At 37.8% G+C, this 13,441-nt stretch overlaps 1 protein-coding gene across 3 annotated transcripts in view; it reads left to right on the plus strand.

Moving 5' to 3' along the window:
* vps13d (vacuolar protein sorting 13 homolog D) overlaps nt 1–13,441 on the plus strand; it is a 115,203-nt gene that overhangs the window by 44,386 nt on the left and 57,376 nt on the right. For all 3 annotated transcript variants that reach the window (XM_019349809.2, XM_019349808.2, XM_019349810.2), the window contains exons 28-29: nt 11,238–11,409; nt 11,768–11,883. In XM_019349809.2, coding sequence (XP_019205354.1) covers nt 11,238–11,409; nt 11,768–11,883 — 288 coding nt within the window. The remainder of the gene's footprint in view (nt 1–11,237; nt 11,410–11,767; nt 11,884–13,441) is intronic.

Consider the following 13,441-nt stretch of genomic DNA (forward strand, 5'->3'; position numbering starts at 1 on the left):
TGATTCACCCAGTACAAGAATTATGCTTCTAGTTCACCTAGCTTTTGAGTTACACGACGTTTTGTAACTCCAAAAACCAGCATTCTTCGCCTCTCACCGCGATCTAATTCTGACTGCTCATGACCCTGTTTTCCAATAGCTCACTGTCTTTCCCAGTGGCGCAGCTGGTAATGACACGGGTCTGCAACCCAAAGGTTGTGGGTTCAATTCCACCTTGGTTAACATGTTTTTTTCCCTAAAAATTAATACACTATCACAGACCACTAATTCATATTGATCATTTATTACAATTCTGCAAACTTTTTAGCAGCTTTTCTAATATGGACCTCAGATTCTTGTTAACACTCCATGGCACAAATACTGTTCCCTTTAGGCTCTGTGAATGTGTGTGTGTATCAATATTTCTCCCATTTTAAAGTATTACTCCTCCATAATAGTATTTCTGCTAAATCATAGTATTTTTCCCAAATCATGGTTTTTGTGCCAAATCATAACATTTGTGTTATGTTATAGTATTACTACTAAGTGGAGGAATTTCTGTCATGTTACAGTATATGTGCTGATTACAGTATTTCTGCCAAATATAGTATTTCTGATTAATTATAGTTTTTCTACCAAATCATAGTACAGTATTTCTACTTTTGTACTTGTACTTAATATAGTATTTCTGCTTAATTATAGTATTCCTGTCATTTTATAGTATTTGTGCTAAAACATAGTATTTCTACTAAATACAGTATTTCTGGGTAATCATAGTATTTCTATATATTTCTGCCAGCTCCCCAAGGAGTTAATCCTCTGTGAGGAGTGTAATATTCAAATTTACATATCAGGGCATGCACGACTTCCCAACCAGCCAATCATATCTGAGGCCTGACACATTCAAATTTGCATATTGGGGCATTCATGGCTTCCCAGCCAGCCAATCATATCTGAGGCCTGACACATTCAAATTTGCATATTGGGGCCTTCGTGGCTTCTTAGATAACCAATTATCTATGTCATATATCTATAATATTTCATATTTTTATTTTAAATGGTCAACATTTCAAGATTCTCCCATGTCTTCTGAACAAAACGGTCTAAGAATGACCGTTTTAGCCCCTACGGTTAGGAATTTATGGCTGTTTGTTTGAGGGGAGTCCTCACTATGAGAAATACACTGCAAAAATCCTGTCTCTCTCTGTGCTGTAAAAGACTGCACTTGGTGCACCAGTTTTGGCGGGAAAAAGCACACAGCCTCTCTGATTGGTGGATTCAAATTGAGAAGCTCACAGCTGTTTGACTGACCTAGAAACATGCTGTTAACAGCGCCTGTTCACTTGCTGCTGCTGCTGCTGCTGCTGTGTGTGTGTGTGTGTGTGTGTGTGTGTGTGTGTGTGTGTGACAGAGAGAGAGAGAAAGCCTTTTTATGGGATCATCTCATTGTAAGATTCAAATTCAATATATTTAGACTAGAGCTGGGCGATAGAACGATAACGATATGTATTGCGAAATAACTTTTTCTCGATAGAAAAATGAAACTATTGCGATAGACCACAGCTCTCTCCCTTCCTGTCTTAAAAAAAAAAAGCACAGCCAATCCAAATTAAGTAGCGCATAGCCGAACCAATCACAGCCGCAGCGTCACGTCACGTGGCTTGTTACGTACAGCACAAGTGCCCAGCCGCACATGTGTATTTGTTTGGGAAGCAGCCAGCCGCCGTGCCGGCCGGTTAATGGAGAAAATGAGTTTGCCCGCTAGAGAAAAATCAACCGAGTGCTTGGGTGATCAGGCTACCGAAGAGAACACAGATGACGGTTCCAATGCCGGAGAGATTGTCGAAAGGAAGGGCCAGAGAAGTTCCGTAGACTGAAAGCGCTAATTCGTCATCGAAAACAACCAGGAGAATCCCTGCGAAGCAACAACAGTCAATTGAGTCAGCTTTCTCCAGCGTCTTACCATATGACAAAAAAGCTAAGAGACATAGCGACATAACGAATGCCATAGCCTACCGTCTTGCTAAAGACATGCTACCAATAAACACGGTCGAAAATGAAGGATTCAAGCAGCTAATTGAGGTAATAGCTAAGCTATACAACAAGGAGAGATTGAGAATTTCCTTTTAGTTCTCAGTTTATTTGATATTGACAAAAGTTAGTCAATTTTGTCTGTTCTTCTGTAAAACAAACTAAGATTTATTTTTAGAATTAATATTTTGTTTCTAAGTGGAATTGACAATTTAGTAGTCTGTTTTGTTTGTTCTATTTTGAAACTTAAATGCTTTAGCGGCTACCTTATGTGTAGTTTGCAATATTTGCCTTTATTTATCTGAAACTGAAGTCTCATGTTCTTTAAGTACATCTGCCCTGTTGAACTTATTATGGGAAATAAATATTTAAATCAAAACAAGCTGCTGATTATTTCACATTTTACTTGTGAGCAACGGCACATTTAAATCTTACAAATATAGTTATTTGGCTTATATCGTGATATATATCGTTATCGCCTGAAATGAAAAAAACATATCGTGATATGAAAAAATCTTATATCGCCCAGCTCTAATTTAGACTGGTTGACTGAATTGGATCTTGTGTGTGTGTCTCTCTGTGCATGTGTGTTTCCATATGTGTCCATATTTGTGATTGTGTGGCTGTTATAATTTTTTTTTGCCGATTTTTTTCATTTAACAATTATATTTGAGGGACCCTTAGCATGTTCAGCATTTTTTCAGCTGTCCATTTTGCTTTTCCAATTTTTCTATTTAAGTTATTACTATTGTGCTAAATCATACTATTTCTGCTATTTTATAAGATTTGTGCTAAATATAGTATTTCTGTCAAATTACAGCATTTCTGCTATGTTGTACTGTTTCTCTAAATCATAGTATTTCTGTAATGTTTAAGAATGTTTGGCTAAATATATTCTTTCTGTTATCTTATACTATTTCTCCTAAATTCTTGTATTTTTGAGAAGTTATCGTGTTTCTGGTACGTTACAATATTTCTGCTAAGTTCTGCTATGCTATTGTATTTCTGCCAAGTATTATGTTTCCTCTAAGATATTGCAGTTCTGCTAAGTTACTACATTTTAGCAAAGTTCCTTTGTTTCTGCAAAGTTTTTACAATTTCTGCAACTTTTCAGCTTTTTCAGCTAGTTTTAGCAGACAGCTTCAGCTTTAAAGCATCCACACAGCATTTTTGCAGGAAATGCAAATTTTTCTAGTTGTATGGATGCTTTAAGGCATCCACACTATTGAGTTCCTGTTTCTCTTTATTCTTTATTCTTCAAGTTGCTTCCGTACGTTTTTTGCACCTTAACTACTTCCACAATTTTTGTCCGATTTTCACTGTTCAAGTTTTAAACTATTCTGCTATTTCTGCTAATTCCGGCTATGACTTTTGGTATTTATTACTATTATACTTTTTAAAATATTAAGCTTTTTATGCAATTTTTTGTCCCATTGAAATGAATGGAAAACTTCCAAAATTCTGCTAAAACTTGCTTGTTTTTGAAACTTAACTACTTCCTCATACTTTCACGTAGAAACTCCATTCAAACTTTAAAATGTTCACAAATTATTGAGCTATTCATATATGATTCAGCTTTTTCATATCTGTTACCGTTTTCATCTTATCCCTCTTTAAGTTTTGAGTTTCATCTTTGTGATTTTTCAGAAAATACATGCGTTGTTATGGTTGCTATGCACTTGGCTTTCAGTGTGCCACTGTAAGTTTCGCAGTCTTCTCTTCATGTCCGAACAACTTCTTGCTACTTGCTCAATTTTCACTCAACTTCCACAAATTATACATCAAAACGTAGGTATTTTTGCTGGCTTTCAGAAAATGTCACTATCATTGTTGTGGGATTTATAGAATTTTGGCAAATCTCCTCAGACAAACACAAAGTCTGAAAACTCTCCATAGAAAGTCAATGGAGAGTTTGTTCAAAATCACCGCTTGATTTCTGTAACGAGAGGCATATTCGAATCGTCATATCTCCTTAACGAAGCAAAGTCAAGACATGAGGCTTGTGCCAATATATCTTCAGACACTCCTGACGCTCACAATTCAAGAATTTTTTTCTCACCTATTACCGTTCTGAGATGAGATACACTTGTCTGAGAGTAGGAAATTCGTCCTTCGCTCCGATTTCTTCAGATTTCAAACTCTGGAAATGAACCACTTTTTTCTCTCGTCATATCTTTTTGATGGATTTCCAGAGAGACCTGAAAATTTCCATGACTGTTCACCAAAGCCTGCTGTCTCTTACGGTGAAAGAATCATATCAATACTCGAAATAGATTTAGAGTTAGAAAGCGTTGTTTGAGGGCAAGTCAAGGCAGTTTCTGCTTCGTCTCTACTCAGTTATGGTGCATTACAAGTCAAATATCTTCAATAATTCATATTTTAATGATAAATTGTCATCACTTTAAGATTCCCCCATCTCTTCTGAACAAAACGGTGTAAGAATGACCGTTCTAGCCCCTACGGTTAGGAAATTATGGTCATTTGTTTGAGGGGAATCCTCACTATGAGAAATCGACTGCAGAAATCCTTTCTCTCTCTGTGCTGCGTGTGTGTAAAAACAGGTGCACCTTTTTTGGCGGGAAAAAGTACACAGTCTCTCTGATAGGTGGATTCAAATTTAGCAACTCCAGGCTTTTTGACCCACGTAGAAACATACAGGAAACATTGTATGTACAGCCCCTGTTTGTTCACTTTCTGCTGCTGGTGTGTGTGTGTGACAGAGAGAGAGCCTTTTGATGGGAGCATCTTATTGTATGATTTAAATTCAATATATATTTAGACTGGTTGACTGAATTTGATCCTGTGTGTGTCTCTCTGTGCATGTGTGTTTCCATATGTGTCTATATTTGTGATTGTGTGACTGTTATATTTTTTTTTTCCTGATTTCTTTGATTGAACAAGTATATTTAAGGGACCCTTGGCATGTACATCATTTTTTCAGCTGTCCAGTTTGCTTTTCCAATTTTTCTATTTAAGTTATTACTATTGTGCTAAATCATAGCATTTCTGTTGCTTTTTAGTACTTCTCCTAAATCATACTATTTCTGCTATTTTATAAGATTTGTGCTAAATATAGTATTTCTGCTAAAACATAGTATTTCTACCAAATATAGTATTTCTGATTAATTATAGTTATTCTACAAAATCATAGTACAGTATTTTTCCTTTTTATGGGATTTGTGCTTAATATAGTATTTCTGCTTAATTATAGTATTTCTGCCATTTTATAGTATTTGTGCTAAAACATAGTATTTCTACTAAATGTAGTATTTCTGGATAATCATACTATTTCTATATATTTCTGCCAGGTCCCCAGGGAGTCAATCCTCTGTGAGGACTGTAATATTCAAATTTACATATCAGGGCCTGCACGGCTTCCCAACCAGCCAATCATATCTGAGGGCTGAGACATTCAAATTTGCATATTGGGGCCTTCGTGGCTTCTTAGATAACCAATTATCTATGTCATATATCTATAATATTTCATATTTTTATTTTAAATGGTCAACATTTCAAGATTCTCCCATGTCTTCTGAACAAAACGGTCTAAGAATGACCGTTTTAGCCCCTACGGTTAGGAATTTATGGCTGTTTGTTTGAGGGGAGTCCTCACTATGAGAAATACACTGCAAAAATCCTGTCTCTCTCTGTGCTGTAAAAGACTGCACTTGGTGCACCAGTTTTGGCGGGAAAAAGCACACAGCCTCTCTGATTGGTGGATTCAAATTGAGAAGCTCACAGCTGTTTGACTGACCTAGAAACATGCTGTTAACAGCGCCTGTTCACTTGCTGCTGCTTCTAAGCCAAACAATCATCCATGTCATATATTTCTAAAAATTCATATTTTTATTTTAAATAGACAACACTTGAAGATTCCCCCATCTCTTCTGAACAAAACAGTATAAGAATGACCGCTCTAGCCCCTACGGTTAGGAAATTATGGCCATTTGTTTGAGGGGAATCCTCAATATGAGAAATAGACAGCAAAAACCGGTCTCTCTCTCTGTTCCTGTGTGTGTGTAAGGGTGTACCTTTTTGGGGGGGAAAAACACACAGCCTCTCTTATTGGTGGATTCAAATTTAGCAGCTCCAGGCTTTTTGACCCACCTAGAAACATACAGGAAACACTGTATGTACAGCCCCTGTTTGTTCACTTGCTGCTGCTGCTGCTGCTGCTGCTGCTGCTGGTGTGTGTGTGTGTGTGTGTGTGTGTGTGTGTGTGTGTGTTTAGTGAGAGACAGAGAACCCTACCCTTTTTTGGCAGCAGTGGCGGAGCGGGGGGGTGGCTTACTGGGCTTAAGCCCGGGTAGTTTTGTCAGAAGCCCGGGGTCTTTTGGAGTGTAATTTTGTCATAGTTAGATGCCTGGCTGACAACTGTATAAAACAAAAAACTACACACAATATTTGAAGCACATAGTGCACATTGTGGGAATTTACGACTGTGTGTAAATCCCCCCTAATATTGGTATGATCCGAGCTCAGGCACTAAGCGACTGAGCGAGGGGGCAGGGCAGCTGCTGCCTGCAAGTGCGCTGAGAGAAACGGAGCCAGGCAGACAGAGGAGAGCTTAAGTTCGACCAGGTACCAAAGCAAATCATTCGTACTGTACAAATAATGTGAATATGACGGTTTATCATGAAAGATTGATATCAAACTGATCACTTGACCCATATTACGTTACTTGCTCTTCAAGTGAATCAACAAATGGCGAAATGAAAAGCCGAACAACAACAATGCTGTTTCTTTAGAGAGTCTTAGCTTACATGTGTGTTTATTTCATATTTTCAGTTGGTACCCTTCATGGCTAAATAAATCGGTTTCAGTAATGTACAGATACACAAGAATGGACATAAGGAGCTTCTTTCAAAGAAAAAACTGTGGTAGATGTTATTTAATATATTATGCTTTGTATGTTGTTCAGTATATTTCTATGCAAAACAAGAGGAATTTCAATACACAGCAGTTTATTCACAGTTTAAAGCAGATATTTACATACACATATGGAAAACACAAGAACATTTTTTTTACTGTATAACATCAATTTAGAGTAAATTTGTTTTGTTTTGAACAAATAAATATTGAAATATCTTTTGAATTAGTTAAATGTCAGAATAAAGACAGACAGAGCTGTCTATTTTTTATCACTTTCTTTAAATTTAGGAGTACATATACACTAAGTTTATTGTTAATTAATAAGAAAACTCCAGACGATTCCATTCTGAGCTTAAGAAGCTTCTGATAGGTTAGTAGAGTCCATGTGAGTAAATTGGTGGCACATCTGTGGATGCATATAAAGCAAAACACAGAGCCTGTTTCTTTGACATGGGAAAATCAAGAGATATCAACCAAAACACCAGGAAAAGAATCGTGGAGCTCTATAAGTGTGGCTCAATTTTGAATACAATTTGGTGCCATTTACAATTAAGAAATACAGATAGTTTCTCTCTTTACTCTTAAAGTTAACAAATATGTTTTTATATTTATCAATCTAAAAGAAAATAAACATTTAGTCTGATTTGATGTTACAATTAAAAAAGTGTTTGTGTTTTGATCTGAAGAGTGTGTAAATATCTGGTTTCCACTGTATATTTGATGATTGTCAGCACAAAGAGGGAGAGAGAGGAACAGAACAGAGATGGAACAAGAGCAGGTGAGACAGACATGTTGGTCAAATCGTTGTTTACCAAAAGTATCACCGTACTCATGTATCTCGTACCTTGTGTTTCTTTTTAGTTTTGTTATTTTTCAATTTCAATTTTTTATTAAGTTATGCAGGCTTGTTTGCACAACAAGGCTAAATAATTATATAAACTTTTTTAAATACTGTACTTTGGTAGAATTAAAAAATAAGTGTAGTGCAGATCTATGATGATTTTTAGTGCTACTATCATCTAGTTCTGATTCTAGTTCTGTCTTGGTTAAGTCCTAAGTAGTCCTGATTTTGAACTGTTGTAGTCCTGTTTTAATTCCGGATCATTTCTGGGTCTGCTTGACCCCCCCCCCCCCCCGAATCCCACATGCATACTACCCTTTAGGGCTAAGCCCCGGGTGTTTCAAATGTCTGCCTCCGCCTCTGTTTGGCAGCATCTCATTGTAGGATTTAACTTGAATATAGTTACACCAGTTGACTGGATTAGATCTTGTGTGTGTGTGTGTGTGTCCCTCTGTGCATTTGTGTTTCAATATGTGTCCATATTTGTAATTCTGTAAGTTATTACTATTCTGCTAAATTATAGTATTTCTGCTACTTTTCGGTATTTGTGCTAAATACAGTATTTCTGCTAAATCATACTATTTCTACTATTTTATAGGATTTGTGGTAAATATAGTATTTCTGCGTAATTATAGTATTTCTACCAAATCATAGTATTACTGCTAAAACATAGTATTTCTGACAAATCTTGATAGTTCTGCTATGTTATTATACTTGTAATTAAGTATAGTATTTCTGCCAAATCTTAGTATTATTGCTAAATCAAAGTATTTGAGCAAAATCATAGTATTTGAGCATATTCATTCTATTTGTGCCACAGCATAGTATTTTGCTGAATCACAGCATTTCTGCTATGTTTAGGTATTTTTGGTTAAATAAAGTATCTCTCTAATCTTGTACCATGTTTGCTAAATTCCTGTATTTCTGAGAAGTTATCATGTTTCTGCTAAGTTACAATATTTCTGCTAAGTTCTAATATGTTATAGTATTTCTGCCAAGTATTATGTTTTCTTTACGTTATTGCAGTTCTGCTAAGTAATTACATTTTTGCTAAGTTCTTATGCTTCTGCAAAGTTATTACAAATTTCTGCAACTTTTCAGCTTTTTCAGCTAGTTTCAGCAGACAGCTTCAGCTTTAAAGTAGAGCAGGGCGATATGACCAAAAATATTTATCACGATATACATTTGAAAATTTGCGATAACGATATAACTGATGATATAATTGATACTAGACAAAATACTTTACAACTCCACAACTTTATTAGTGCAAAAAACCTCATCAATGTATTTTCACTTAAACAAGCAGCTATTTTTTATGTGCATTAAAGTTATATAAAAATTTAACAGTGCAAATGTAAATTCCTTGCTGACAGTTTAACCAAAAGGCATTTCCAGTGGAAATTGGCCGACACATCCTCAGCATAACCATGTATAATATCCACAAAACTTAAAAAGAGGTTATACACACACAATACGGTAATATTATGTTGAAGCACAGTACGTATCACTCCGCGAGGCTCCTGCCTACGATCGCCGTAATGCTCTGACAATCCATCAAGCGGTGCAGCTTCGTAGCTTAGCAAAGTCGTACTGAAACATCTCACAGATTTTCGAGCGCGTGTACCACATAAAATCGTTTCGAGGTCAGTAAACACAACCAGAATTCATACATAAGGCACACGGGATTATAAGGGGCACTGTCGATTTTCAGAAAAATCAAAGGATTGATTTTAAGTGTGCCGTATTTTCCAAACAACACGGTAATAACGACGGCCCGCTAGCATGCGCTACCAAAAACAGTGCTTTGTTGTGTATCTGACAGACGAAAGCTAAACCAGTTCCACACCACTGAAGTTGCAGCATTTTTACAAACCAGTTCTGGTTCATCCGTTTCATTTAACGATCCACTTTCGCTCTTCTCATTCTGCGTCGCCGCCATGTGCATATGTAAACAAAGGCACTGCGCATGCGCGTTTTACCCATATTCTATCGCGATATTTCATTTTCCTATCGTTGTCCAAAATTACACCGGTATTACCGTGAACGGTATGATATAGCCCAGCCCTACTTTAAAGCATCCACACAGCATTTTCGCAGGAAATGCAAATTTTTCTAGTTCTTTATTATTCCTGTCGCTTCCGTACATTTTTCGCCATGGAACTAGTCCCACAGTTTTTATCTGATTTTCGCCGTTCAGATCTTAAAAAATTCTGCTATTTCTGCTAATGCCGGCTATATCTTTTGGTGCTCATAACTTCTATACTTTTTGAGATATTGAATTTTTTTTGCAATATTTTTGCCCATTGAAATGAATGGAACACATTATCAATGTGGTCACATATTTCTGCTCGCCGGGCTGAGCTGTGTTTTAGCTCAGTGAGATGAGCAGCCGTTCTCACACTGGGAGGCCCGGGTTCAAATCCCGCTTATGGCAACAATTTTTTCAGTTCACAGTTAAACTTTTTTAACTGTTTTCAACACAAATTTTAGCCTTTTCACCCCTTTTCAGCAGAATTTTCAGTTTTTTCACCATTTTTCAGCACAAATCCCAGCTTTTTCAGCTGTTTGCAGCAAAAACCTCTTTTTAGCAGAATTCTGCTCATTCACCTCTTTTCAGCGGAAATTCTGCTGATTGAGCTCTTTTCAGCACAATTTTCACCTCTTTTCAGCCCAAATTCTGCTTATTCACCTCTTCTGCAAAATTTTCAGCCTTTTCACCTCTTATTAGCACAAATCTCAGCTGTTTTCAGAAAAAAACTCTTTTCTGCAGAAATTCTGCTGATTCACCTCTTTTCTGCAGAATTTTAAGCCTTTTCACCTCTTATCAGCACAATTCTCAGCAGCTTCTGCTCATTTCAGCAAAATTGTCAGTCTCTCCACCCATTCTTTTTCAGAATGAGTTTGGCTCAGTGAGATGAGTGGCCGCCTTGAGAGCAGGAGGGCCAGGTTCAAATCCTGCTCACAGCAATTTTTTTTTCACCACTTTTGAGCAAAAATTTCTCCGTCTTTACCGCTTTCAGTAGAATTTTTTGCTTTTCACCACTTTTCAGCAAAAAATTTCTGCTTCTTCACCTGTTTTCAGCAGAATTTTTAGTTTCTTCATCGCCATACAACTTTTTGCAACTTTTCAACTTTTTCAGCTTTTTTCAGCAGACATCTTCAGCGCTAAGGCATCCACACAGCATTTTCGCAGGAAATGCAAATTTTTCTAGTTCTGTGTTGTTTTGCTTCTTTACCGTAAAATAAGTCATTATAACTCAGGGCATTTAGGTTCACGAGCACCCAAATTTGGCTTTGTTGGGTGTGCCTCCAACTTTGGAGGATACTGAAAAGTACACGTTTTCAGTATATCAAATTTTTTAATCCTACGCTCATTGACATGTTTAGTTTTAAACATCAGCAACTCTCCCATGAATAATGGGATAATGTTCAGAGAAAACCTTTATCTGTAGCAGATGCTAGAATTGTGTCAGTATATGACCATACTCATAATCCAAACCTGGTCCTAACTCAGAGAGCTCAGCCATGTGGTACCCGACATGTCCATCCAAGGCAGCCTGTCATCGGTACACTGCTCTCTGGATGTGGACCACTACCATCTGATCAGAGGGCTACTGGAGAACAACCTGGGAGAGCCTATTGAAGAGTTCCTGCGACCCTACAACCTGCAGGATCCCAGCACCTATGTGAGAAAGCACACATACGTACACCTGAGCAGTTTACAGTGCATTGTAGTACATTTTTTTCATGACAAATAAGGATATGTCATATATCCTACAAAATATAGCATTTGCTGGTTTTTGAAGTCTTAAATACTGCAGAACATTTACTCATTTTAAAAAGCTTTAAAAAGGAGCGTAAAGCTGACATTGGAAAGTCAAGGGAATTCTTCAGGTGAGGCTAGGTGATGGGTAGTGAGGACAGCAACTACAATTATGGAAGATCTCATTGCCAGAATGGCAAAACAGATTAACTCCTTTTTCATATTTCAGTTTACAGACTGACTTTCTCTCTCTCTCTCTCTCTCTCTCTCTCTCTCCCTAGACGGTGTTGAGTGGAGATGTTTATACCAACTTCTCATTCTTGTTGGACATGATGGATGTCAGTTTGGAGCTACTATACAATCCCCAAAACAGTGAACACAAATGCTCATTAGCAAGGTAAGTCCTTTCTGAGTTTGTATAAAGAAGCATTTACAGCTATTTCACGGCTCTTTAACAGTTTTCGGGCTGGTGTTGTTGTGGAGGAGCTACAGCGTTCCTTCAGTTCACTGAGATTTGCAGGCAGTTGTTCATGCACAACTCTCTTACAGTACCACCAGAGCACTTCAGGTTGTTTGGACTTTGAGTCATGGTAGCACCTTGTGGGCGGGGTTTCAGCCATGGTGTTATACAGCAGGTAACAGGTATGGTCATTTTCCTAAGTAAATATATTTCTAAAGGTGCTATTGACTTGAAATTTTCACCAGATGTCTGTAACAACCCATCCAGTCCACACATGCAAAGAAATCCAACCATAGATGTCCAAAAATTATGTCACTGAAATTCATTTACTGAAAGCATTTATTGGTGATGACAGTTTCAAGGTGCCTACTGTATGGGGAAACTAGTCAAATACATTCCTCAAGTGTGATTTTGGCCCATTCTTCCACAGAGTCTCCAAATCCTGAAGGTTTGAGGGCTCCTTCTTTGAGCTCTGAGCTTTAGCGTTTAGATTTTCAGTTAGATTCAGGTCAGCTGATTAGCTGAGCCATTAGAGCAGCTTTATTTTCTTTCTCTAAAACCATTTGATTATTTCCTTGGTTGTGTGTTTGGGATCATTGTCCTGCTGAAATGTCCACCCTCATTTCATTTTCATCATCCTGGTAGATGGCAGCAGATTTTTAACAGGAATGTCTCTGTATGTTTTCCATCCATCCTTTCTTCAGTTATATGAAGTGGTGTGTGCTGAAAAACAGCCCTACCTCCAAACTTCATGGTATGGTGTTTTGGGGGTGATATGCTGTGTTTTTTAGACCTCCAGGTCTAAAAACACAGGCTATAGTTTCCCAGTATTTCACAGGCTTTCTTCAGCAATGGAGTCATGTGGTGAACGTGCATACAGGCCGTGGAGATTGAGTGTGTTACTTATTGTTTTCTTTGAAACAATCGTACCTTCTGATTCCAGGTCTTTCTTCAGCTCTCCACAAGGGGCCCTTGGCTCTTGCACAGCTATTGTGATTGTGATCTTGGTGGGCAGGGTGGATGTGGAAGGATGTGTGCCTCTGTGCAGTTTCTGTGTGTGTATGTGTTTGGCCAGTCTTGGGTCCCTCTGGGACATTGGTATTGAACGGTAACAACCCCGTGATGTAGGTGCTTAGTGGGTGGTTGCTAGCCTGCTCCCTGGTTTGGTCACTTAGGCCTCTCTGTTGTGCAGTGAGAGCTGCGCCAGGTGTCAGGCAGTTCTTGGGTGGCTGGTGTCTGGGGCCCCTTCCTTGGCTCATGCTGGGGACAAGTGCTCATGCACAGACAGACACATTCTCTTGAATGTTTGTTTGTTTACCTCCCTCTAACTTGTTTTATGACTTTTGTTGCCCCTTAGTATGTTTTGCAGTAATAAGGTCACAAAGGTCTTTAGGGTCATGACTTTCGTTGTCATGACCCCCTGTTCTACATGTGTTCAATACTTTTTTCATTTCTTATTGCTAATTGCACTTAATTTATGGAAATCTATAATTAG

The sequence above is a fragment of the Oreochromis niloticus genome, linkage group LG20 (assembly GCF_001858045.2).
Source record: "Oreochromis niloticus isolate F11D_XX linkage group LG20, O_niloticus_UMD_NMBU, whole genome shotgun sequence".
NCBI classification, from domain to species: Eukaryota; Metazoa; Chordata; class Actinopteri; order Cichliformes; family Cichlidae; genus Oreochromis; species Oreochromis niloticus.